The sequence below is a fragment of the Malaclemys terrapin genome, chromosome 16, assembly GCF_027887155.1.
Source record: "Malaclemys terrapin pileata isolate rMalTer1 chromosome 16, rMalTer1.hap1, whole genome shotgun sequence".
NCBI classification, from domain to species: Eukaryota; Metazoa; Chordata; order Testudines; family Emydidae; genus Malaclemys; species Malaclemys terrapin.
The window spans coordinates 4,223,044-4,246,035 of NC_071520.1; the positions used below are offsets into that span (position 1 = coordinate 4,223,044).

At 59.3% G+C, this 22,992-nt stretch overlaps 1 protein-coding gene across 1 annotated transcript in view; it reads left to right on the top strand.

Moving 5' to 3' along the window:
* Positions 1 to 7,824: 7,824 nt before the first annotated feature.
* LOC128824799 (2'-5'-oligoadenylate synthase 3-like) overlaps positions 7,825 to 22,992 on the top strand; it is a 28,686-nt gene continuing 13,518 nt past the window's right edge. The window contains exons 1-6 of the mRNA XM_054006711.1: positions 7,825 to 9,021; positions 13,067 to 13,349; positions 14,110 to 14,276; positions 14,616 to 14,866; positions 17,573 to 17,720; positions 18,494 to 18,631. Of these exons, the coding sequence (XP_053862686.1) occupies positions 8,836 to 9,021; positions 13,067 to 13,349; positions 14,110 to 14,276; positions 14,616 to 14,866; positions 17,573 to 17,720; positions 18,494 to 18,631 (1,173 nt within the window). The 5' untranslated portion in view covers positions 7,825 to 8,835. The remainder of the gene's footprint in view (positions 9,022 to 13,066; positions 13,350 to 14,109; positions 14,277 to 14,615; positions 14,867 to 17,572; positions 17,721 to 18,493; positions 18,632 to 22,992) is intronic.

Sequence of the window (22,992 nt, forward strand, 5' to 3'; positions counted from 1 at the left end):
ACCCCTCTTCCTGCGAGTCACCGTGACTCTCAGCCAGCCAGTAAAACAGAAGGTTTATTAGATGACAGGAACACAGTCCCAAGCAGAGCGTGTAGGTACAGCCAGAACCCCTCAATCAAGTCCTTCTGGGGGGTTTAGGGAGCTTAGACCCCAGCTTGGGGTTCCCTGCATTGCACCACCCAGCCCCAACTGAAAACAAAAACTCCTCCAGCAGCTCTCTCCCCCCTCCCCCCTGCTCCTCCTCCCCTTTGTTCTCTCCCAACCCCCCTCCTGGCTCAGGTTACAGCTCAGGTAGTTTTTTTTCAAGGGAAGTGCCCCATCCCCAATGTAACTCCCCTGCAACATTCCCAGGTCAAATCTGCCCCGCTCCCTGCTCCCTCACATAGAGCAACAAGAGAGAAAGGGAATGAAGAAAAGGGACCAGGAGGGGTGGGGGCTAGTTCAGGAGACCCGCCCTTGCTAAATGGTTAGTGGCACAAAGCCTGTGCCCATGGGAAGGGGCGGTTCAGCGAGGAAAGCAGGATCGGGCCCAGACAAGCAGGCAGGCAACAGATAAAGGTTGGGTGCCCTGAGGGGCAGAGTGGCAGGGGTAAGGAAAGGACAGTCACATCCCTGGGACAATGGTGATATCTGAGCTGATGAAGGCGTCATTCTGGGAGATAAACAAGTGATTTAAGGAAAGAGAGTGAAAACTCTGCACAGGCAGGAGGGAATTAAGCAGTTTAACGTTGTGAAAATGTTAAAAAGGAAAAGTGTTCTAGGAAGGGAATTCTTGGTTTCTTTGCAGCCATTCTGAGGGGGAAAATGGGCCCTTTTCCAAAGAAATGTCTGTAAATAAGCCAGGCAAAGAGACAATTTGATTTAAATCATTTGACTATGAATAATTTAGTCAAATTCACTAAAAGAACATAAGGGGTTTCTATTGGAACGTAACCGCCCCCAAATGTAATCTATGTACAGCTGTGTAAAAATTAACGCAGTGTAAGGGATGTTAAGAAAGAGAGTGTGTGTGTGTGTGTGTGTGTGTGTGTGTGTGTGTGTGTGTGCACAGGGCCGGCTCCAGGCACCAGCCTAGCAAGCAGGTGCCTGGGGCGGCCAATGAAGAGGGGGGCGGCATGTCCGGCCGTTCGGCGGTGGGGCCGTCACTCCCTCTCGGAGCTTAGGACTTGCCGCCGATCGCAGCTTTGTGTGTGTGTGTGTGTGTGTGTGTGTGTGTGCGCGCGCGCTTGGGGCAGCAAAAACGCTAGAGCCGGCCCTGTGTGCGTATAAATATATTGTGTAAATAGGTGAAGTGTTTACTTACTGATTGATTCGGCTAATGTTATAGAAGCTAAACTAGGGAAGGAACGTGCATTTTCCCCAGGACATGTGCAGTCTATATTGTAGAAGGGGTAAAAGAAATGCAAACAAAACATGCTACTTAATTAAAATCCTATTAGGGCTCCAAAGGGAGCCACAGCGGGTGGTTTTTTGCTGTGTGTTTTGGAAGCAGGAGTTGAAAGTGGAAAGAAATCCAAACTCTGGTGGAAGTTAATTGTGTCCTTTTTAAGACAAAAACTCTGAGCTGCTGATGGCTTTGGATCCAAAAGCAAGTCAGAAAGCATCTATGTTGATGCAAATTACCTAGCTGATAAAGGAAGGAGAGAACTGCCCGTAAGGGGCAGCACAAAGGAGCTGCAGATAAGGAACATACCTGGTCAGCAAACAAACTACCTGAAACCAAAAGGCTCAAATTATGACCCTCCAGAGGAAGGTGGAAAAAAGGTCAACCCTAAGAATACGAGGGACAGGTTAATCCTAAATAAAAAAAGTGCGTGTGTGCGTGTGTGCGTGTGTGTGTGCGCGCGCCCAGTGCTAAAATCTGAAGACAGGTACAAAAGGGGTTTGCTTATATGCATGACACCCCACCTTTTAATTCACCCAACCCCCAAGGATAGAATTCACGGTATAACGAGGTACCTTTACTAGATTTGATGCTGATGTTATTGTTAATATTAAACACTGGGATACATTTAAGGTCAATAAGTACCCCTGTAACAATGTATAGTGTGTATGATTTTTGGAAAAAACCTTTAAGGTCATCTGGTAATGATGCTTCTCAGCTACTACGTGTAAATAAACGTCAAGCTTAGCACAGCAAAAAACCATTACAAACCTGGTCTGCTGTATGAGAAGGAAAACGGAGGCACATCACCTCATGAATGTAATAACTGCACAGTGCGATAATTCACCCTAAACCCTTAAAAGGTGGAAGCCATTGAAACCTGGCCTGCCTATAGAACAAAAACACAGGAGAGGATGGGGGTAATTCCTCTGTTTTGCCTGCAATCAGCAAGGGTATTTGTCCGCCGACCGGACTTTTAATGGCCTGGTCAGCGGTGCTGACCAGAGCTGCCAGGGTCCCTTTTTCGATAAGGTTGACAACTTTCTAATGGCAGAAAATCAAACACCCCTACCCCGCCCCTTCTCCGACACCCCGCTTCCATTCGCTCCATGCCCCCTCCCTCCGTTACTCACGCTCCCCCACCCTCACTCACTTTCACTGGGCTGGGGCAGGAGGAGGGTGAGGGCTCCAGCTGGGGGTGCAGGCTCTGGGGTGGGGCTGGGAATGAAGGGTTTGGGGTGTGGGAGAGGGCTCCAGGCTGGGGAATAGGGTTGGGGTGCAGGGGGGTATAGGTTCTGGTCTGGGGGTGCGGGCTTGGGGCATGGACTTGGGTGGGGCCAGGGATGAGGGTATTGGGGTGTATGAGGGCACTGGGACAGGGTATTGGGGTGTTGGTGGGGTGCGGGCTCCGGGACGGAGTTTGGGTATGGGAGGGGACTCTGGGCTGGGACAGGGGGTTGGGGTGTGTGGGGTTGTACTCCAGCTGGGGGTGTGGGCTCTGGGGTGGGTCCGGGGATGAGGGGATTGGGGTGTATGAGGGAACTGGGGCAGGGTGTTGGTGGGGTGCGGGCTCCAGGAGGGAGTTTGGGTACATGAGGGGCTGGAGCAGGGGGTTGTGGTGTGTGTGGGGGGGGATGAGGACTCCGGCTGGGGCTGCAGGCTCTGGGGTGGGGCAGGGGATTGGGAGGCAGGAGCGGGTTTGGGGGTCCTGGCGGTGCTTACCACGGCTCCCAGGAAGTGGCCACCAGGTCCCTGCAGCCCCTAAACACATGGGCGGCCAGGGAGTCCCCACGCGCTGCCCTCTCATGCACAGGCACTGCCCCCACAGCTCCCATTGGTTGCAGTTCCCAGCCAATGGGAGCTGCTGAGCCAGCCCTCAGTGTGGGGGCAGCGCATGGAGCCTCCCTGGCTGCCCAGGCATCTAGGGGCTGCAGGGACCTGGCAGCCGTTTAATGGCCCGTCAGCGGTGCCGCCTGGAGCCAGGGTCCCTTTTTGACTGGGCGTTCCGGTTGAAAACTGGACACCTGGCAACCGTAATCAGCCTGGGCACTCTGAGCTCTGCTACTGGCTTCGGGTGACCTTGTGCCCCCAGCCTGGGTGCTGATGCCCGCCTGGCAGGGCTGGCTTGAGGCTTCGCCTGCAATGGCAGCTGTTCGTCGCTGGTAACGTTTGAGAGGACAGCGAGAGGTGCCACAGGAAGGCCTGTGAGGGTAAAGCACATTGGGAGCCTCAGGTGGACATGGGCAGTGTAATGATTTGGGCAGAGGCAGCAGGTGTTGCAGGCAGTGGGGCTTGAACCTGTGACCTTGGAATCGAAATGCACAAGGCGCTACTGCCCAGCTGTTAGGCAAGGTGACTGCAGCTGCCTCAGCCTCAGGATGTGGACGTCCACTGGTCAGCTGCCTCCCTGCCATTAACTTAGCTCTCGCCCCCAGCCCCACGGGGGTTAGGAATCGGTGACCTGGTTTGAGAACTGCGGAAACTGAGGCACAGAGCAGTGGGGCTCGCACAGCAAGGCAGCGTCAGGGCGAGGGGCGGGAGCCGGGGCTCGCACAGCGAGGCGGCGTCGGGGCGGGAGCCGGGGCTCGCGCAGCGAGGCGGCGTCAGGGCGGGAGCCGGGGCTCGCGCAGCGAGGCGGCGTCGGGGCGGGAGCCGGGGCTCGCGCAGCGAGGCGGCGTCAGGGCGAGGGGCGGGAGCTGGGGCTCCCCCAGCCTGCGCCCGGCCTGCTGCATCTTGTGTCCTACAGCGCTGCCCAGCTGGGAGGTGGCAGCACAACTTGCAGCTTGTTCCTACTGAACCTGGGGTCGGGTTGCAGGGCCAGTGGGGGCTCAGATGGGGCTGTGCATGAACTGGGAGCTAGTCCCTGGCCACTGGGGCAGCAGCACCTGGCACAAGCCACGTTCGAAGGGCAGCCAGCGACTCGCTCTGCGGAGGCTGCTCTCCCTGCATCAAGAAAACAGAGCCAGCCGGGGAGCAACAGCAAAACAACTGCTGCCCGTTCCCTGGAGATGACGGCCCGGCGAGGAGCTGCCAGGGAGACTATTAGCCCCAGCGCGGCAGCTCAACCCCCGGGCGCTTGCAGATTGATCAGCCTGGGAGTCAGGGCATCAGCAGCCACAGGCTCCCTGGAGTTCAGCTCCCCAAGGCACTATGGGAGGGAGACCCCCCCTCCACCTGGGGCCCAGGTGCATCTTTTCCAGCTAATGCCGTCTGAGTGACTGGGGCTGGGGGTTCGCCCAGAGGAAGCTCTTCAGGCAGGCCCGAGAATGTAGGGCTCAAAGAGGGTCATTTAAACAGAAGCTGAGATGGTGCCAAGGCCTGGGTGAGCTGCATTTCCCCAAGAGGGTCCCTGTAATCTCAATGCCCCAGCACCAAGCCTTGTTCGAGAGGGGCTGGGGCTGCACGGCAGTGCCCCGCACTCTCCACAACACGGGGCTGGCAGCCCAAGCCTGGCACCCCTGGGAAGCAGGAAATACACGTGACAAACCAGGATGTAAAGGTTAGAAAGCCAGCACGTGCCTCCCCCGCCCCCATCCTTCACTCTGCCTCCTTTGAGCAAAACCTAAACCTCTGCAAAAGAGGAAAGGCAGGGCCAAGGGACTGGCTCCCCCAGCGCCCTGCCCCCCAAACATACAGGGGTATCTCTGGGGCTGGGGATCTCTCTGGGGCTGGGATGCAGGGACAATCAGTGTAGGGTTACCATATCTCATAAATAAAAAAAGAGGACCCTCCACGGGCCCTGGCCCAGCCCATTTTCCCACCCCTAGCCCCGCCCCAACTCCGCCCCTTCCCTGCCCTAACTCCGCCCCCTCCTCCCTCCCACTCCCAGCCAGGGGGAAAGGGCTGCCCCAGCGCTACCGGCTTCAGGATTTGCCGGGCAGCCCCCAGACCCTGTGCCCCCGGCCGGCGCTTCCCCAGCACAGCTGGAGCCCGGGAGGGGAAGCGCCCAGCCTGGGGCGCAGGGTCTGGAGGCTGCCCGGCAAACCGTGAAGCTGGTAGCGCTCGGGCTTCGGGCTTCGGGCAGCCCCTATGCCTCCGGACCCTGCGCCCCCGGCCGGGCACTTCCCCTCCCGGTCTTCGGTGGCGCGGGGTCCGGAGGTATGGGGGCTGCCCAAAGCCCGTAGCGCTCGGCTCTTAAACAGAGCTGAAGAGTCGGGGAGGAGCAGAGCCGCCGCGGCCGGAGGCTCTGCTTCCCCCGACTCTTCGGCTCTGTTTAAGAGCCGAGCTGCCCCAGCGCTACCGGCTTCGGGTAGCCCCCATGCCTCCAGACCCTGCGCCGCCAGAGCCCGGGAGGGGAAGTGCCCGGCCGGCATTTTCCCGGACATGTTCGGCTTTTTGGCAATTCCCCCTGTACGGGGGTTTGATTGCCGAAAAGCCGGACATGTCCGGGAAAAAACGGACGTATGGTAACCCTATGCATGGCAGAGGCCTGTAACCAGAGCTCCCCACCAGCGTCCATGGAGCTGCACAAGCTCCGGGTCACTCGGGGATTCTGCACCAAGGGGCTGACTGTGAGCTGCACCCCAGCAAAGCCCTGGCTGGGCTGGGGAGGGGGTGTGCCCACCACCCCTGTGATAAGTGAGGGAGGGTCCCCAAAGCCCTGGTGAGCAGATCTTCCCTTCTCTCGCTCCGCTCTCGAGGAGCCGCCTGCCCAAAGCATTGCTCCAAAGCACTGGTTCTCAACCGATTTCCTATTGTGGGCAGCACACGCGGCTTTCTGGGGGTTCTATGGGCTGCAGCCACACAAGATACGCGCTCCCTGTATGGCCCTGAGGATGACACATGGGCTGCAGCCGGGTGCTGATTGGGCTGCAAGCCGCTGGCGGGCTGAGAATCACTGCTCTAAAAAGCCACAGCGTGCTCGCTCCACGTGGGGCTGAGTTAGCTGCCCCTACAGCACCCTGCCAGAAGAGGGCAGTCATGACCCGATTGCACCCTCCTGCCCCTTCTTCAACCACACAAACGTTGGGGTGGATTTGGAGTTGAACTGAGAGGCTAGGCAAGCTTCGCCCACAGCAATGCCATGCCCCTCGTGGCTGGCCTGCAGCACCCCTGCCACACCAGCCTGATCCCCAGCCCTGCCATGCAGCACGCCCTGCTCTGCCAGCCCCCCCAACGCACCACACACCTGCTCTGCAGCACCCCGTGCTCCACCAGCCCGATCGCCTCTGGCCTGCGCTACACGGCCCCTGCTCTGCCAGCCCAGGACCCCCACCCTAGTGCTGGCTCTCAGCTCCCACAGGATTTGAAGTGGCTGGTATGTGAAGCCCAGCACCTGACCTAGCCCATGGCATCCCTCAGTGGCACTAGCATGTTTGCATCAATCTCCTGTCTGCAGACAGACTCCCCCTCCCCCGTTACAGATTTCCCCCCCCCCCCCACGTGCCCCAGGCCGGGCTGAGCCCCGGTGGGGTCCCTGTCCCTTTAAGAGCGGGGCTGGGCTGAGCCGAGCTGAGCCCGCGGGGGGGTGGCTCTGCTCCCGGCTGCAGCCTGATGCCGGAGCCTGGGCTGAGAGCCAGGCTCGTGTCCTGCACCAGCTGCGGGAGGGGCTTTTCTGCGGCTCCCCCAGTCCCCCCCGGGCCGAGCCGCCACACGGTAGGGGCGGGTTGCATGCGGGCAGGACCCGGTGGGGCCGAGGGCTGAACAGGCCCGGCAGGGCGGTGCGGGGGCTGCTGGAGGGAAGCTGGGGAAGGGGTGGCACGGCCTCAACCCCCTGGGCTGCCTGCCCTGCGGAGGAGGCAGAGGGGCACAAGCCGCAGCAGGACCCCAGCCCCCGGGGGAGGGGATCTGGGGCCAGCCCAGGGAGGCAGGAGCAGTCCCAGGGGTGCTGGGCGTGTGCAGGGCAGAGCCCCGGGAGAGCCCCAGCCCCGCGGCGGGCAGCGCTGCAGAGGAGGAGCCCGCGCTCCCCGGAGGGCGAGGGGAGCCCCAGGCAGGGGGAGCCGGGCCGCCCGCACCCACCGCTCGGGGCTGCTCCCAGTACCGCTTTCAGCCGGCGCGGCTGCCCTATCAGCGGCTTTTGGGTCTTTAAATAGCCGTCCGGGGGGAATCCCGGACATTTTTAGCTTTTGTCAAATTCCCCCCGGACGGCTCTTTAAAGACCCAAAAGCCGGACATGTCCGGGGAAACCCGGACGGATGGTAACCCTAGATAATCAGTGGGGCCGGGGGTCTCTCAGGCTAGGGTGCAGTGACAGTCAGTGGGGCCAGGGGTCTCTCTGGGGCTGGGGTGCAGTGACAGTCAGTGGGGCCAGGGGTCTCTCTGGGGCTGGGGTGCAGTGACAGTCAGTGGGGCCAGGGGTCTCTCTGGGGCTGGGGTGCAGTGACAGTCAGTGGGGCCAGGGGTCTCTCTGGGGCTGGGGTGCAGTGACAGTCAGTGGGGCCAGGGGTCTCTCTGGGGCTGGGGTGCAGTGACAGTCAGTGGGGCCAGGGGTCTCTCTGGGGGTGGGGTGCAGTGACAGTCAGTAGGGCCAGGGGTCTCTCTGGGGCTGGGGTGCAGTGACAGTCAGTGGGGCAGGAGGTCTCTCAGGCTAGGGTGCAGTGACAGTGGGGCCAGGGGTCTCTCTGGGGCTGGGGTGCAGTGACAGTCAGTGGGGCCAGGGGTCTCTCTGGGGCTGGCGGCGGTACGGAGTCAGCACCTGGGCCCAGCTGTTTCCCCGGGGCAGTGACACCTCCCCCTGGCTGCTTGGTGGGAACGTCGCTTTGAGCAGCCAGAACAGGAGGGTGTTTTCTTGCCCAGCTGAACATGCTGCGGGGCCCCAGCCACCGTGGCTCTGCCATGCTCCTCCCCGGGCTGCTCCTGCCCCCCACCGCCTCCCGCGCCCACTGCCCAGGACGCCAGCAGCTGCCTGCAGCTCACCGAACCGAGCCCCTGGAGATGACGCGAGTCCAGGCTCTTCGAACGCTCTGAGGCGGCAAAGGCCTCGGACTCCTGCCCTGGCCCTCGGGGTCGCACCCTGGCTCCACTGCTGTCAAACCCAGGCGCCCGTGGATGGAGATGGACCTGCTGGAGTTTTAGCTGAGTGAGGACAGGATCAGGCCCACCAAGGACGATCCAGACGGTGCCCTGTGTGATCAGGGCCCAGGCGCTGGGGGAAAGGGTCATTTACAGGGCTTGGCTTGGAGAGGTTCACTAAGCGATGGGGCTTCTCCCCCAGGCACGCTGAAGTCCACATTGCCTTGCGTCATCTGCCTCCGGAGAGCAGCTCTCAGCAGCCAGTCTGCACTGAGCCGCAGCGGGAAACGAAACCGACCGGGGAGCCAGGAATCACAAGCAGGGCGTGCCAGGGCAAAGAGCCAGCTGGAGCTGCCGTGCAGCGACGGGGCCCTGCAAACGCCTGCAGCCGGGGCCACGCTCACACTGCCCTCCCCACTGCTCCTGCTGTAGACGTTGGCTGCAGCCCAGGCTCCCGCAAGGGGCTCTAAAGCGGCGTGGGCCGGGCTAGGCCGGCTCCCATGGCTCCGGATCTCTACGAGACGCCTGCTCGGAAGTTGGATAAGTTCATTTTCGACGCTCTGCAGCCCGACAGCACGTTCCTGCGCCAGGCTGGCCAAGCCATCGACACGATCTGTGAGTTCCTGAAAAGAAACTGCTTCGCCGACCGGCCCCCGCCCCGCATCAAGGTGCTGAAGGTTGTGAAGGTGAGTGGTGGGGCCTGTTCCAACTGCTCCTGGCATGACGGCTGGGGGGGGGGGTGCATCAGGTGGTTGCTTCGCACAGGGTGCAGGCCAGTGCCAGGCAGGGGTGACGTGTCCCGAGTGGCGAGGCTCAAGGATCCCTGCTATTGTGTGTGCACGTCTGGGACGCAGGAGAGGGACAAGCCACCGAGCCACCAGATGGCTCGGCCCTTTCCTTCAGGACACCCCAGAGTGAGGCCAGGCCAGGATGTGGGGCTCGGGGACTGGCCTTTGGGGCCCCAGGGGCAGGGAACCATGCTCAAGTCAAGGTGGAGAATGGGCCAGGGTGTGTCTGGGCAGGGCGCTCCGGAGCCCCCGTGGGTGCTCTGCTGAGTGGCACTGACCCCACCGGGGATGCTGAGGATCTGGGTGCCTGCAGAGGGACTGCTGGGGCTCGCTGCCAGGGCATGTGCAGCAAGGAGCAGAGTGTTATGTGGTTACATGGCAAGGAGCGGGCAGCGTCCGGGCCAGGCTGAGCACCAGGACGGCCCCTCCAGCTGCTGAGAGCAGTATGGCCGTGCTGAAGGGAAGGGCAGGCCTTCACCTGGCAGCCCTCAACATGCCTGGGTTACCGGCTGGGGGCCACTTCCCCTGCCAAGAGCACAGGGTGGGGGGAGAGGGAGGCTTGCCCAGGTGGGAGAGAGCTGGTGGGGACCTCGCTGGGGACTGGAGCAAGGAGCAGTGAAGGTAGGTTCTGTGGCTAGAATCTCTGGGGAGAAGATGGGGAAGGGGGTGATGAGGAAGCACAGAAGGGGGTAGGGTGGCATCTGCATCATAGATACCATTACCTGCTTTATTGCTAGTGACAGTCCAGAGGATCAGGCCCTGGGATGCACCCGGATCTGTGTTCTAACTGACCAATCCCAAGGCAGGTAGTGTGCATTCTGCTACAGTCAAAATCAGATGAAGGCACAGGGTGAGCAGCTCCTTGAACAGCTATCTAGAATGTGTAGAAAGAGTTGCTTTATCATGGGGGGTTTTGATCCGGGAGGGGGGGGGCACATGCTGCAGGGCTCATGCTGCCATGGGAAAAACATCCTTGGAGTTTCTAATCATTATAGCTGAGAACTTTCTAATGCAAAAAGCATCACAGTCAGCTCAGGGGGATTCTATATTACACTTTGTTCTGAAGAATAAAGATGAATTATCACTGAACTAAAACCTGATGGTTACCTAGGTGTGACGAACTGGGACTGTTCTTACTGTGGTCTGTGAATGCTGACGGGGAGTGTGGCTAGGATAGCCTGCAATGGGGGATGGGAGACTGACCCACGGAGAATACCTGAGCATGTAACATGAGAACCCAGGAAGGGGTTAGAGGCCAGGTGACACCTTTCCCCGGGAAACTGAACAAAGGCTGGGGGAGGGGTCGGTGAGGGGAGAGTTTCAGAAGCTGGCTGAAAGAAGAACAGGAGTACTTGTGGCACCTTAGAGACTAACAAATTTATTAGAGCATAAGCTTTCGTGGACTACAGCCCACTTCTTCGGATGCATATAGAAGCTGGCTGGTGACATGGCTGGGAGGTAGACGGGGCTCTGACCTCCCAAGGGGGCTAGGGTGCCCTGAGACCCCAAGATGGACCTAACTGAGGGGGTCCTGTTCTCTGTGCCTGCAAGACCTGCCTTGGACTGTATTCCTGTCATCCAAATAAACCTTCTGCTTTACTGGCTGGCTGAGAGTCATGGTGAATCGCAGGAAGTCAGAGGTGCAGGGCCTTGTGTCCCCCCACACTCCGTGACACTAGGTGCAAGTGATCATGATCAAATTTAATTTGCTCTGTGTAAACAAAAGATAGTCCCAACTAGTATATAGACTTGGTGCTTTAAGAGGGCCAGTTTCCTAGAGCTGAAAACAGTACTGAGCAAACTTGAATAGGAGGAAAAACGTAAACATAAAAATATGAATGATAATTAGGAGCTGTTTAAGGATGCTTTATTACATGCCCAAGGGATCTGCAATTATGTTCAAAGCATTCTTTGGTTAAAAAACCATCATAGTTGAGAGGGAAGGTGAAAGGAGCAATTATATATATAATAGCAATCAGTACAAACTTGTAGTTAGGAATTGCAGACAATTGATAAGGGAAGCTAAAGGTACCAGTGAAAACTCTATGGCCAATAGGGTTAAGGACAATGAGAAGGAATTCTTTAAATATTTCAGAAACAAATCAAATCCTAGCATATGACATAGGTCCAATACTAGATAAGGACAGTAAAGCTGTCAGTCATGATGCCTGACATCAGTCCCAGACAAAATCAGGGAAAGATTGGTATGGAGCACAATCAGTAAGGAATTAAGGAATGGCAGAATATATAATGCCAGTCAACATGATTTTATGGCCAATGGATCTTGTGAAACAAATCATGGCTAGAGCCACAACGGGATTTAGGCATCTAGCTGCTGCGTTAGGCATCTAAATACCAAATTTAGATCCTCAAAACTGCTGCTGAGTTACTGCCTAACCCTGTAGGTACCTGCATTCCCAGGAGGGACTGTGAGAGTCTCACCGCAGAATACCCTAGAGCCAGTGATTTGGGCTCCCAGGGGGATCCCTAGGTGCAAGGCCCTGCCCTGAATTAAGCAGCGTGGGGATCTGAAACAGGCTCTCCCACTCTGGGGGAGTGCTCCTCCTCCTCCAGGGGTGTTTTGAGTGGGCCCCGTTCTCCGGTGCCTGGCTCTCCCCATGCATTGCATCGGGAGGCTGGGTGCCTGACTCCGGGCTGTGGATTCCACTGAGTGGCGAAGCACCTGAAGTGAGGCTTTGCAATGCTGGGCCTAGTTCCCCTGCCCAGCGGTTAGGGTGCTCACCTGGGAGAGGTGTGGACATAATGTACTTCGACTCCTGGCAGGCATTTGCCTTGGTCCCATGTGACACTGGGAGTAAAAAATCAGCACTGTGCAAAATCACTGTAACCCATATCGAATCAGTTCAGAGCTCTCCTACTGACAGGTGTGCAAAAGCAAGTGTAAACAGGGATTGTCATCCAATGGGGTGTTTTTAGTGGGCTCCCGCAGGGATCTGCTCTCGACTCAATGCTGCTCCATATCTTTATCAGTGATCTGGAAGTAAATCTAAAATCACTGCCAGTAAGATTTGCATATGGCGCATAGATTGGTGCCGTGGTAAATAGTGATGGGGACAGGTCAGTTACACAAAGCGATCTGGCTCCCTTAGTAAGTTGGGCTCATTGGAACAACATCACTACCGCGACATGCAAGGTCATACACCTAGGAACGAAGACAGCAGGTCATGTGTTCAGAGCGGGGAGCTGGATCCTGGCCATTAGTGACTGAACAGTACTTAGGAGTCCTGGGAAAGGCAGCTAAACATCAGCTCCCAGGGCAAGGCTTCTGTGATCCTTGGTCATCTGCAGAAACACAGCTGTGGATGCAGTCGGAACAGGGAGGTGGTACTTTCACTTTGGGTACAGCATGGGTGAGACCATTCCTGGATCTTACTCACACTTTAAGATGGATGCTGAAAAAACTGGAAAGGGTCCAGAGAAGAGCCAATGATCTGAGGTGCGGCAAACCTGCCTTTACCCTGTTTGGCCTAAGAAGCTCCCTTTCTGTAGCTTAGCTAAGAGATGGGTAGGCAGAGACATGACCATGGGCTACATGTTCCTCCCTGGGAAGAGATTTCTTATAGCAGACGGCTCTTGAATCTAGCAGAAAAAGGCAGAACCAGATCCAGTGTCTGGAAGCTGCAGCTGGATAAATTTGGACTAGAAAGAAGATACCATTTTTTTAACGGGGGGGGGCGGGAGGTGTCATTAACCAAAGGGACAGCTTAGCCTAGGACATGGTGGCTTCTCCGTCACTTGAAGTCTTTCAGTCAAGACTGGGTGTAGCTCAGCCAGACGTGCTGGGCTGGATGCAGGGGTCCCCGGGTGCAGGTCTGGGGCTGCGTTCTGCGGGGCTCAGACGAGCTGCGCAGTGGACACTGCAGGAGGGGCAGGGGAGGCAGGCCCAGCAGGTGAGGTGGGACTAACTCCCCTCTCCCGGCAGGGTGGCTCCTTGGGCAAAGGCACGTCCCTGAAAAGCAGTTCCGATGCCGACCTCGTGGTGTTCCTCAGCTGCTTCAAAGGGTACGACGACCAGGAGACGAACCGGGCCGGGATCATCAAGGAGATCGAGAGGATGCTGGAGAAGTGCCAGCAGCAGAGGCACTTTGAGGTGTTCATTGAGCAGTCCCGGTGGCCGAACCCCCGTGTGCTGAGCTTCATGATGAGTTCCAAGACGCTCAATGAATCCATCGAGTTTGACGTGCTGCCAGCCTACAACGCCCTGTGTACGTCCTGCTGCCCCTACTCCGCTAGCTGCCTGCTCTCTGAGCGTCTCCAAAGGCAGGGATTCTCCTTGGGGGGAGAGTCTGGGCCCTGAGCCCTGGAGAGCCGCGTTTGCTGGGTCACGAGTGTCACAGTCGCTCCACAGATCCCTAGATCTGTGCTACCCCGCTCCCTGCAATGTACAACGCCCGGAAACGGGTGTGCAGGGGAATAAAAATTTGGCCGCTTTTGGAGGGGCACTTTCTGTGCCTCCCACGGCCAGAGGAGCTGGCTCTCCACCCCCCACCCCTGCAGCTCCTTGGGCTGGTGGAGCTGGCTTCTCCCCACTGTGGCTGGTAGAGCTGGCACACACACCCCGGTGGCCCCAGGGCCGGTGGAGCTCGCTCTCCCTGCCCCGGAAGAGTTCTATACCCCCGCTGATTGGGGGGGGGGGGGGCGTGCCCCTGCTTGCCCCCCTGCACACACCCCCACCCTGAAATGAATGCAGATGCCCTCCCCCAGGCGCTGTGCCTGTTCCCAACAGCTCAGGTGTCACGCGAACTCCTGCAGGGGTTGGACGGGCACTCGTGCTGCACCGGGTGGCATGAGAGATAGTGGCAGACCAGGCCTCTGCCCCCTCACCCTGGTCCTTCTGCTAAATAGCCCCAGGAGTGGTTCCCCTGCATTACCAGGGTCCAGGTTTGCACTGCAGGTGCCTCGCTGAGGTTAAACAGAGATGGAGCCCAGCCTGGCATGCACCTGTGTGTTTATGTTCTCTGCCAGCCTCGGGTGCCAAGCCTCCCTCCCAGGTGTACAAGGAGCTGATCCAGAGCTGCTCCCGGGGGGGCGAGTTCTCCACCTGCTTCACCGAGCTGCAGCGGGATTTCGTGGTGGATCGCCGCACCAAAGTGAAAAGCCTGATCCGCCTGGTGAAATACTGGTACAAGCAGGTACAGCAGCCAGGCCAGGCTTCCCAGAGCTCCTGGGGCGGAGGGTGGGGGTCACGCTTTCCTCTCCCAGCACCCTCCACTTGCCCTAACTGGCACCGCAAAGCCCCTTCTCTAAATGCTTTTCCTTCTGAGTCTGAGACGGGTGAATGGTGCCCGGACGGAGCTGGCACTGACAGGGCACTGTGGTGAGGAAGCTCACTGTGCCTGAGCCCCGGCTGGCACTGACAGGGCCCAGCTGCGGGGAGCTCCCCCTGCCCCGGTGCCGTTTGCCGTGTGGATTTAGGGGCACGAACTGGGCACTGAATCAAGGCTCATCTTTGTTCCTCTTGTCCATGCCAGCACATCCGTCCATACAAAGAGTACCTGGGAAAGGGGGAATCCCTGCCCCCCCAGTATGCGCTGGAGCTCCTGTCTGTCTACGCATGGGAGCAGGGCAGCAGGGATCGAGCTTTCGACATGGCCGAGGGCTTCCGGACGGTGCTGGAGCTGATCCGGCAGTACAAGCAGCTCTGTGTCTATTGGACCATCAACTACAACTTTGCGGATGAGGTCCTGGGAGGGTTCCTGCACCACCAGCTCCAGAAAGCCAGGTCAGCTTCCCTCCCAGGCCGATGGTTTCCCTCCACATCCTGCCCCATGGCTATTCCCACCCATCTCTGTGCCCCCACCCACCCCACTCCTGCTCCGGGCCCCCGGGGCGGTCCTGTCCAGGTCTGCGCTGGGAGCGGCCGGTGGGACCATGAAACCCCCAGCACGGTGCGTGGATGTGACTAGCGTGCTCCCACGTCTAGGCTGCTGGCTCCAGCTCGGGGTATGTGCTGCAGGCGAGCCGTGCGGTCCCAGGCACAGGGAGGAGCTGACACTGGGACTGTTCCAGGGGCACCTGCATCTCGGCTCCCCACCCTGCCAAGAAAGGCTGCCTGGCTCAGGCTACAGGGGGAGGGGCGACTGCAGCACGGCTGAGCCCAGAAGGTCAAAAATCAGGGGACTGGCCCCCAGATCAGGAGACCACACCCACTTGTGACCAAATGACACAGATTTGTAGCCCGTGCTGCCCATGGTGCGGGGAGATCGCAGCTCCTCCCCAGAGCAAAACCTTCCAGGCAATTCATGCTGTAACCCCCCCAACCCCCATCCCTGCAGCTGCCTCCCCCCCCCCCCCCCCCCCAGCAATTCAGCCTGGCTTTTACCTGGGGCTCCTCCGATCCCAGCACGGCCAATCTCAAAACTCCTGAGTCAGATCCCCCAAAAAATCATGATTTTTTTTGTAAAAAAAAGATGCTACTGTGATTTTCGATCTGTCTTCTGAGTGTCGCCCTCGGCCCGCCCTCCCTCCCCGTGTGGGTCTGTAGAGAGGTTAGCTGGGCCTTGCCTCTCTCTGGGGCGGCGGGGACCCCCACCGCCTCACTACGTTCGGGAAGCGCTCTAGCAGGGTCTAGTCTTTCTCCGCAGCCTGCGTGAGGGCAGCAACGACCCAGCGAGTCGTCAGCCCAGGCCCTAGGCAGGGCAGGGCAAGGGTGAGTCGGGCGCTCAGGCAGGGGCTGAGCAAGAACAGGATAGACACAGTGGGCCCAGGCCCTGGCTCCGAAGGCCTGAGAGGGGCACCCGCGAGGTGGGTGGCAGGGGGGACGCAGGCCTTCCCACTCCACTGCGTCCCAGCCCAGGCCCTAGCACGGCAGAAGACCCGCTGCTGTGTCAGTGGGGATCCCGGCCGCAAGACACGGACATGGGCTCTGGGTGTGCTGCTGCCAGACTCGGGGTCGGCTGCCCCCGGGCTACTTCCTGACTCCCCCTCTAGAGCTATCTGGGTCGGGGCAGTGTCCTCATGGGGGTCCAGCACCAGGGGTTCCTCGGGATCGCTGGTGCAGGGCAGGCCCAGCCAACCCTTGGGTCCACCCCAGGTTACTGGGGCTTCCCAAGCAGGAGCTAGGCCAGAGGCGTCTGGTCTCCCCAGCACCTGCCCTTGCAGTGAGCTCTGGGGTCGGGCCTTTATACTTCCTGCGCCACGCCTGACCTCTGGGGGGCGGGCTCAGAGCTCCCTGGCTCCGCCCACTGTGGTCTGGAGGGGCTCGTCTCTCTCTGGGGCAGCGGGGACCCACACCGCCTCACTACAGGGTCCAGAATGGATTGGGTCAGGTGAGTCTGGCCCCTGCTGCAGCTCTCACCCCACATCTGCCCATCTCCTGCCCAGCAATTGAGCCCCCAACCTCCAAATCAATCCTGTCCCCCCACCCCCACATGCGTTCTGCCCTTGCCTGCCTCCCCTCTGCTCCTCCTGGAGCTCTTCACCAGCCTCTCTCAGGCCAGGTGGGGAGCTGCAGTGGGATCCCCTGCCCCCTTCCAGGCTGTGGGGGGCTTTAGGGGCTTTTCACCTCCTTCTACCCCTGCCCAGAGAAAGCAGTCTTGTCCCCACTGGGAGCAGAGAAACCGTCCTGTCCCCATTGCTCACAGGAGGGGGAGGAGGGGATGGAGCCTCCCTGAGCTGCTGGGCTCCCCCCTCCCCTCCTGTGAGAATCGTGTGGGATGCCCCCCCAGGAGGCGGGGCAGTGGGGAAGGCAGCCAATCAGAGCTGCTGGGTGGGGCTGAAGTGATGGGAGGGTGGCAGTGAGGTTGGCTGCAGTGGGGGCTGAAATCCCATCCCTGCAGAGTGGGCAGGGCTGGAGGAGCAGGGGGGTGAGGCCCCGATAGCCCCTGTGGGAGGGGAGAGGGCGGTGCAGAGGGCTTGCACTCGGGACCCCCGAATGGGACGGGTGGGGAGAACCTGGGGCGAGCGGAGGCCCAGCCCCTCCCTGCTGAGAGACGTGTGACCGACAGCCAACAGCGCCTAGCAGGACGGAGCCTGTGGGCCACTGGGCAGCGCGTGCCCAGCCCCGTGCAGCCCAGCCGGTCAGCACCGCCACCAGGGCCGGCTTTAGGCCAATTCCCCCGAATCGGGCCCCACGCTTAAGAGGGCCCCGTGCCCAGTGGCAGGGTCGCCCAGAGTGGGGGGCAAGTGGCAGAGAATCCCTTCCCTGGCTAGAGGCACCTTTTTAATTTTTACTCACCCGGCGGTGCTCCGGTCTTTGGCGGCACGTCCTTCAGTGCCGCCAAAGACCCGGAGCGAGTGAAGGACCCGCCACCAAAGACTAGGAGCGCGGCCCGGTGAGTACAAGCCCCACGTGTTTTTTTTAACGTGGTGTTTTTTTTTTTTTTTTTAAGTCATCCCTGTCGGGGCCCCGTCGAAACTGTTCGAATCGGGCCCCGCACTTCCTAAAGCCGGCCCTGACCTCCACTCTTTGTGTCTCGCTCCATTTCAGGCCCATCATCCTGGACCCGGCGGATCCGACGGGGATCGTGGGGGAGGGGAGCCGCTGGGACCTGGTGGCACAGGAGGCTGAGTGCTGCTGTCACCAGCAATGCTGCATGGACCTCTACGGCGTTCCTGTGCAGCCCTGGGACGTGTCGGTGAGCACAGCATCACCATGATGTCTCTGATTGTGTCCAAGGAGCTCACAGACCAGGCCCCCTCTGCACCTCTGTGCAGCACAGGCCCAGCCTGGGGATGCCCCCACCCCTGCAGAGTGGGGAGATCCATTCAGCCTGGCCCTGTGCTTCCCCGTCTCTGCCCAGCTGGTGCCCTCCCGAGGCCCTGTCCGCTCAGTGGCACTGGCTTAGCCAGGCAGTCACTCCCTGACCGCGTTCCCTGCAGACAGGCAGTCATCGGGCTGGGGAGCACCCGTCAGGGTGACAGCGCCATCTCGCCAGGAGAGGTTGGGTGTGAGCCTTTCCGCTCTGCCCCACACCCAGACCCAGGGCTCTGGGCACCCTGCAGGGAGGCTGCTGCAGATACAGCCTCTCTCCTGAGGTCAGCCAGGCCCTCTCCCTTCCCCGTCCCTGCCACCCCCCACCCCCAGCAGCTCCTCCGTCCCCAGAGACCTATCGCGGGGGAGGGAGGAGCAGTGACCTTTTAGGACCCAGGGCCCTGCCAAATCTGGGCCCAGAACTGCCAAGTCTGGACACCTTGATCCCAGCAGGGTCTGGCCAGGAGGTGCCAGCACCCTGAGATGGCTGCTCCCCTCGAAAATCAGCTCTTCTCCCTGGCTGGCCGGGCTGCCATCTGCCCTCCGTTATCCCCAGGATCTCCATTAGGGGCCCCTGCTGGCCCCTGAGACCTGGCGCAATGGGGGGCAGTCGCTGGCTCTTTACTGATCCCCAATATCTGTGTGCTCCTGTTCCAGCCTGAGCAAACCCCCAAAGGGAGCAGGGGCTTTGAGATCCACACCGGAGCGCAAGAACATCCAGTCTCAGCACCTCAGCCTGGGCCAGCCTCCACCAGTAACGAAGCCATGGCAGTCCAGCAGCCGTCCTTCTGCACCGTCCTCTGAGACACCTCTCCAGCCCTCCTTCCGGGGACGGCTCCGGCTGGGGGGCAGAAGGAATGTGGACAGGAAGGGGGGGAATTCTGGGGGCTCCCTCCATTCCTACTTGTCATGCTACCTTGAGCCATGGGAGCTGGGCTGGCCTGGTCTCATCTCCAGGAGGATGTGGCCAGTTCCCGTAGTCCCCATGTGGCATGGTCCCCCTGCCCGTGAGTGGATGGGAACACTGGAGCCTCCCTATCCCAACACCATCCTGCGCTCCTGGGCAGTCAGAGGAGAGACCTCCCCAGCTGTAGGCAGCTCTTGAGAGTGAGCCAGGCCTGGGACCATTCCACCGAGTACCCCGCCCCCATGAGCATTACGTCCTCATCCCACCCCCCCAGGACAGGTCTCCTGTGCAGCTCCAGCCCTGGCCTGGTCTATTCCCATATCTGTCTGCATTCACCCTGATCCTCCCCGTGAGCCTTATGCGACTCTCCCTCTGCCGAGCCCACCTGCCTGCCAGGCCCTTCCCACGACAGGATGGCGCGTCCTCCTCTAGCAATGGACAACAGTGCAGCCTCTCTCTGGGTTGGCAGCGAGGTGAATTATGGGATAGGTGAGGGAATCCTGGCATTAAATCCCAGACTCCCTACAATGCCAGGGGGTGTCAGTACACAGCAAAACTCCCCATAAGGCAGGGAGCCAGCTGGGGTGTGGAAGATGCTGGGATACCTACCCATAACGCACCATGCTTTAGCAATGTGGTGTGTGAGCCCCGTAAGGTGCCCGCTGTGAGTGCACTCCACCGGAATAGCTTTTCCGGTTGCACTATGTCGACGATCTCGCCCTGGTGCGATGTGTGTAGACAAGGCCCCGGAGCGCTTCGCTCCCTGCGTTGTCAATGACACCGCGGCAGGGAGGGCGGGAAATGCTACTGACTCAGAGCGGCAGCGTTCGGACTCGCTCCACGCTGGCATGATGCCAGGGCAGGGGGGACTGGGGCCCCAGGTGCTAGCGCTGCTTCACCGGGGCTGGGGAAACAGATAAACAGGTCCAAGAGCCCGGGGACGTTATGGGGGGGAGGGGGAAGAAGAATGTCAGGAAAACAAGATTCACTGGCTGCTTCTCTATTAACTTTGCACCCAGACTGGGAGTCAAATGGGAGCATCTCAAGGCCAATTGCCTCCTTTCAGAGAACAGCCCTGCCCTTCTCCCTCTGTCTCCCTGCGCCATCTCCCCGGCTGCCCAGCCTTCGTCCTCCGACTTCCACCTAAGGGCGGGGGCAATTCCACTGACTGGCTCTGTGCAGCTGGTGGGGAGGTGGCTGTGATCTCCAGGCATTTCCCTTGGCATTCAGAGAGCACTTGGGAGATTTTTCCTCCCCTCCGGTCCCTGGTGGCATCAGAATCTATGATGCATTTTCTCTCTGTCCAGGGGTACTTCCCCTCTCTGCTGATTGCTGAGTTATTTACCATGTTAATTGTTTACCATGTTAATTGCTTGGGGTGCGTGTGTGTGTTTGAGGGATGACTTGGGGGGGGGGGGGGATACCATGTCCCCAGTGGGGCATATCCTTGTTTGAGTGATGTCATAATGTTTGGGTCTACTACTGTACCCTCGGAGTGCCCTGAATGGTGAGAAGTGAGTGAAAGTTCATAACATGGCACGACCTGTTGTCATCAGTGCTGGTGTTCTGGGAGCAAAGGGAGCCGGACTGAATTAGTCTAAACCAAACAGCCCCCTGACATGACTCAACTCAAGGCCGGAGTTAAGATCTTGCCTGGTAAACAAGAGAAGTGTGAGGCCAAAAATCAATCAGCCAAAATGGGTGCATCAGAAATCAGGCCTAAATAATGAGGGGCTGGGCTGTTTCACCCACCACTCCATTTTGGGGGGGGGCTGAAAAGAAAAGACTTTCTCTTTCCTACCCCTCGCCGTTTGCCTTCTGTTTAACAAGAGTCTGGCTTAGCCGCCCAGGAGTGCACATTTTGCATCACTGCTGGGAGCCTTTGTCCAAAGAGGAGCTAAAAGCAATGCCCTAAATCATCCGATGCTGGTACAGGTTTGCCAGGAGCGGCTGATTGGACTGTGTGCTCGGTGGGTTTCTCCAGCAGTGAGGATGCAAATGAGTCAGCACCAGAGACAGAGGCTGCTATTTGTCTCTGTGCTGTGCTGTTCTCGCCCCTTGTGTGTGTTTGTCTTAAAGGAAGCAGGCTGGCACTTTAACCGCAACATCTCCAAACCAGCTCAACTCACTTTCTTCCCTCCCTCCCCAAACTGACAGTTGTTACCATCTTAGATATCATCCTAGATACATCAGACCGGGGTCTCCTAGCTACAGACTTTCTACAGCTAATGGAAAGGGAAGCAGGGACCTTGTTAAAATCAAACCGAACTTAATACTTTACATGTCAGATGCTTTAACGTTTTTCCTTCTTTTCTGGTATTCTTAATAAAAGGTGTTAACAAAACATGTACTGGTTTGGTTGCCATGGGGCTGAGCAGGCCGAGAGCCCCGAACCACACTGACCGTTTGATATTGTACAGTGACAGGCTCGTGTTCAGGGCCGGCTCCAGGTTTTCTGCCGCCCCAAACGGCGGGGGGAAAAAGCGGTACTTCAGCGGCAGCTCAATCGCGCCGCTCCGCTCTTCCTTCACTCCCTCTCTTCCTCTTCAGCGGCAATTCGGCGGCAGCTCAACGAGGAAGAGAGGGAATGATGGACCTATGTGACGAACTGGGACTGTTCTTGCTGGGGTGTGGGAATGCTGACAGGGGAGTGTGACTAGGATGGTCTGCATCGGGGGATGGGAATCTGCCCAAGGGAACATACCTGAACTTGTAACATGAGAACCCAGGAGGGGATTGGAGGTCAGGTGACTCCGGGGCCCGGGAAACTGAACAAAGGCTGTGGGAGGGGTCGCTAAAGCAGAGTGCTGGAAGCAGGCTAGAAGGAGGCTGGAGAGATGGCTGGGAGGCAGAGATGGCTCTGACCCCCCAAAGGGGGGTGGGCTGGCATGCCCTGGGACCCCAAGCTGGACCTAACTGAGGGGGGCCCTGTTGTCTGTGCCTGCAAGACCTGTCTTGGACTGTATTCCTGTCATCCAAATAAACCTTCTGCTTTACTGGCTGGCTGAGAGTCATGGTGAATCGCAGGAAGCCGGGGGTGCAGGGCCCTGAGTCCCCCAATACTCCGTGACAACTGGTGGCAGAGGTGGGATCTACTGCACCCCGTGGACGGCGCTTCCTGCAGTAAGTGACTGGGGAGCAGTAAAACGAAGGGGGATTGACGGGGACCAGGCGTGCTGAAGAGTGAGAGAGAGACGGTTATTACCCCTGGGAGTGTGTGACCAGCGAGAAGGACTTTTGCAGTAACAGGGTCCCCCGGGGGGATCGCAGCGAGTGGTCCCAGGGGCGGAGGAGTCTGCAGCTCGACCCTGGCAGAGAGGCGGTGACCTCGAGAAGGACTGGCACACTAGGGGTCCCCCTGGGAACTGTGGGGAGCTGTGAGCACACAGGCCGGTGAGTGGCCAGCAGGAAGATGTATGCCAAGCGGCTTAAGAGCGACCTGGTGGAGCTGTGCAAGCAGAGGGGGCTGTGCATTGGGAGGCTCACCAAAGCACAGCTCATTGCCCGGCTGGAGGAGGAAGATCGCGCGAATGAACTGATCCCTGTGTCTCAGGGAAGCAGCCTGGCAAATGCAGCGCAGGCACCAGTGTCTGTCCCAGCTGGGAGTGGTCAGCCGGCTGCTGAGGGCTTCCCGAGACCCCTCCTTCCTATGCCTAGGGGAAGGGTGGGGAGGAGCCCAGCAAATACCGAAGGCGCCGTGGCCCCCCCGGCCAGCAGGGGATCCCCCCGGCGAAGCTCGCCGGCCAGCAGAGGATCCTCCCGGCGACGTTCGGCATCCGTGGAGCGGAATTGGCTGGAATGGGAGAAAGAGCTAAAACTGAGGGAGCTGGAGGATCGTGAACAACAGAGACAGCATGAACGGGAGGAGAATGAGAGACAGCATCAGCGTGAACTGGAACTGGCGAGACTGAGGGGCAGTGAACCCCCGGCTGCGGTGAGTGAGGGGGGACCCAGGACTGCACGGAGCTTTGATAAGTGCATCCTGGCCCCACACAAGGAGGGGGAGGACATGGATGACTTCCTGGAGGCCTCTGAGACGGCCTGCGAGCTGCACCAGGTTGATCCCGCGGACAGACTCCGGGTCCTTACCCCCTTACTGGACCCCAAAGCCGTGGCATTGTACCGCCAACTGGGAGAGGCAGAGAAAGGGGACTACGAACTATTCAAAAAGGCCCTGCTACGTGAGTTTGGGCTGACTCCTGAGATGTACCGGGAAAGGTTCCGGAGTCAGGATAAAACCCCTGAGATC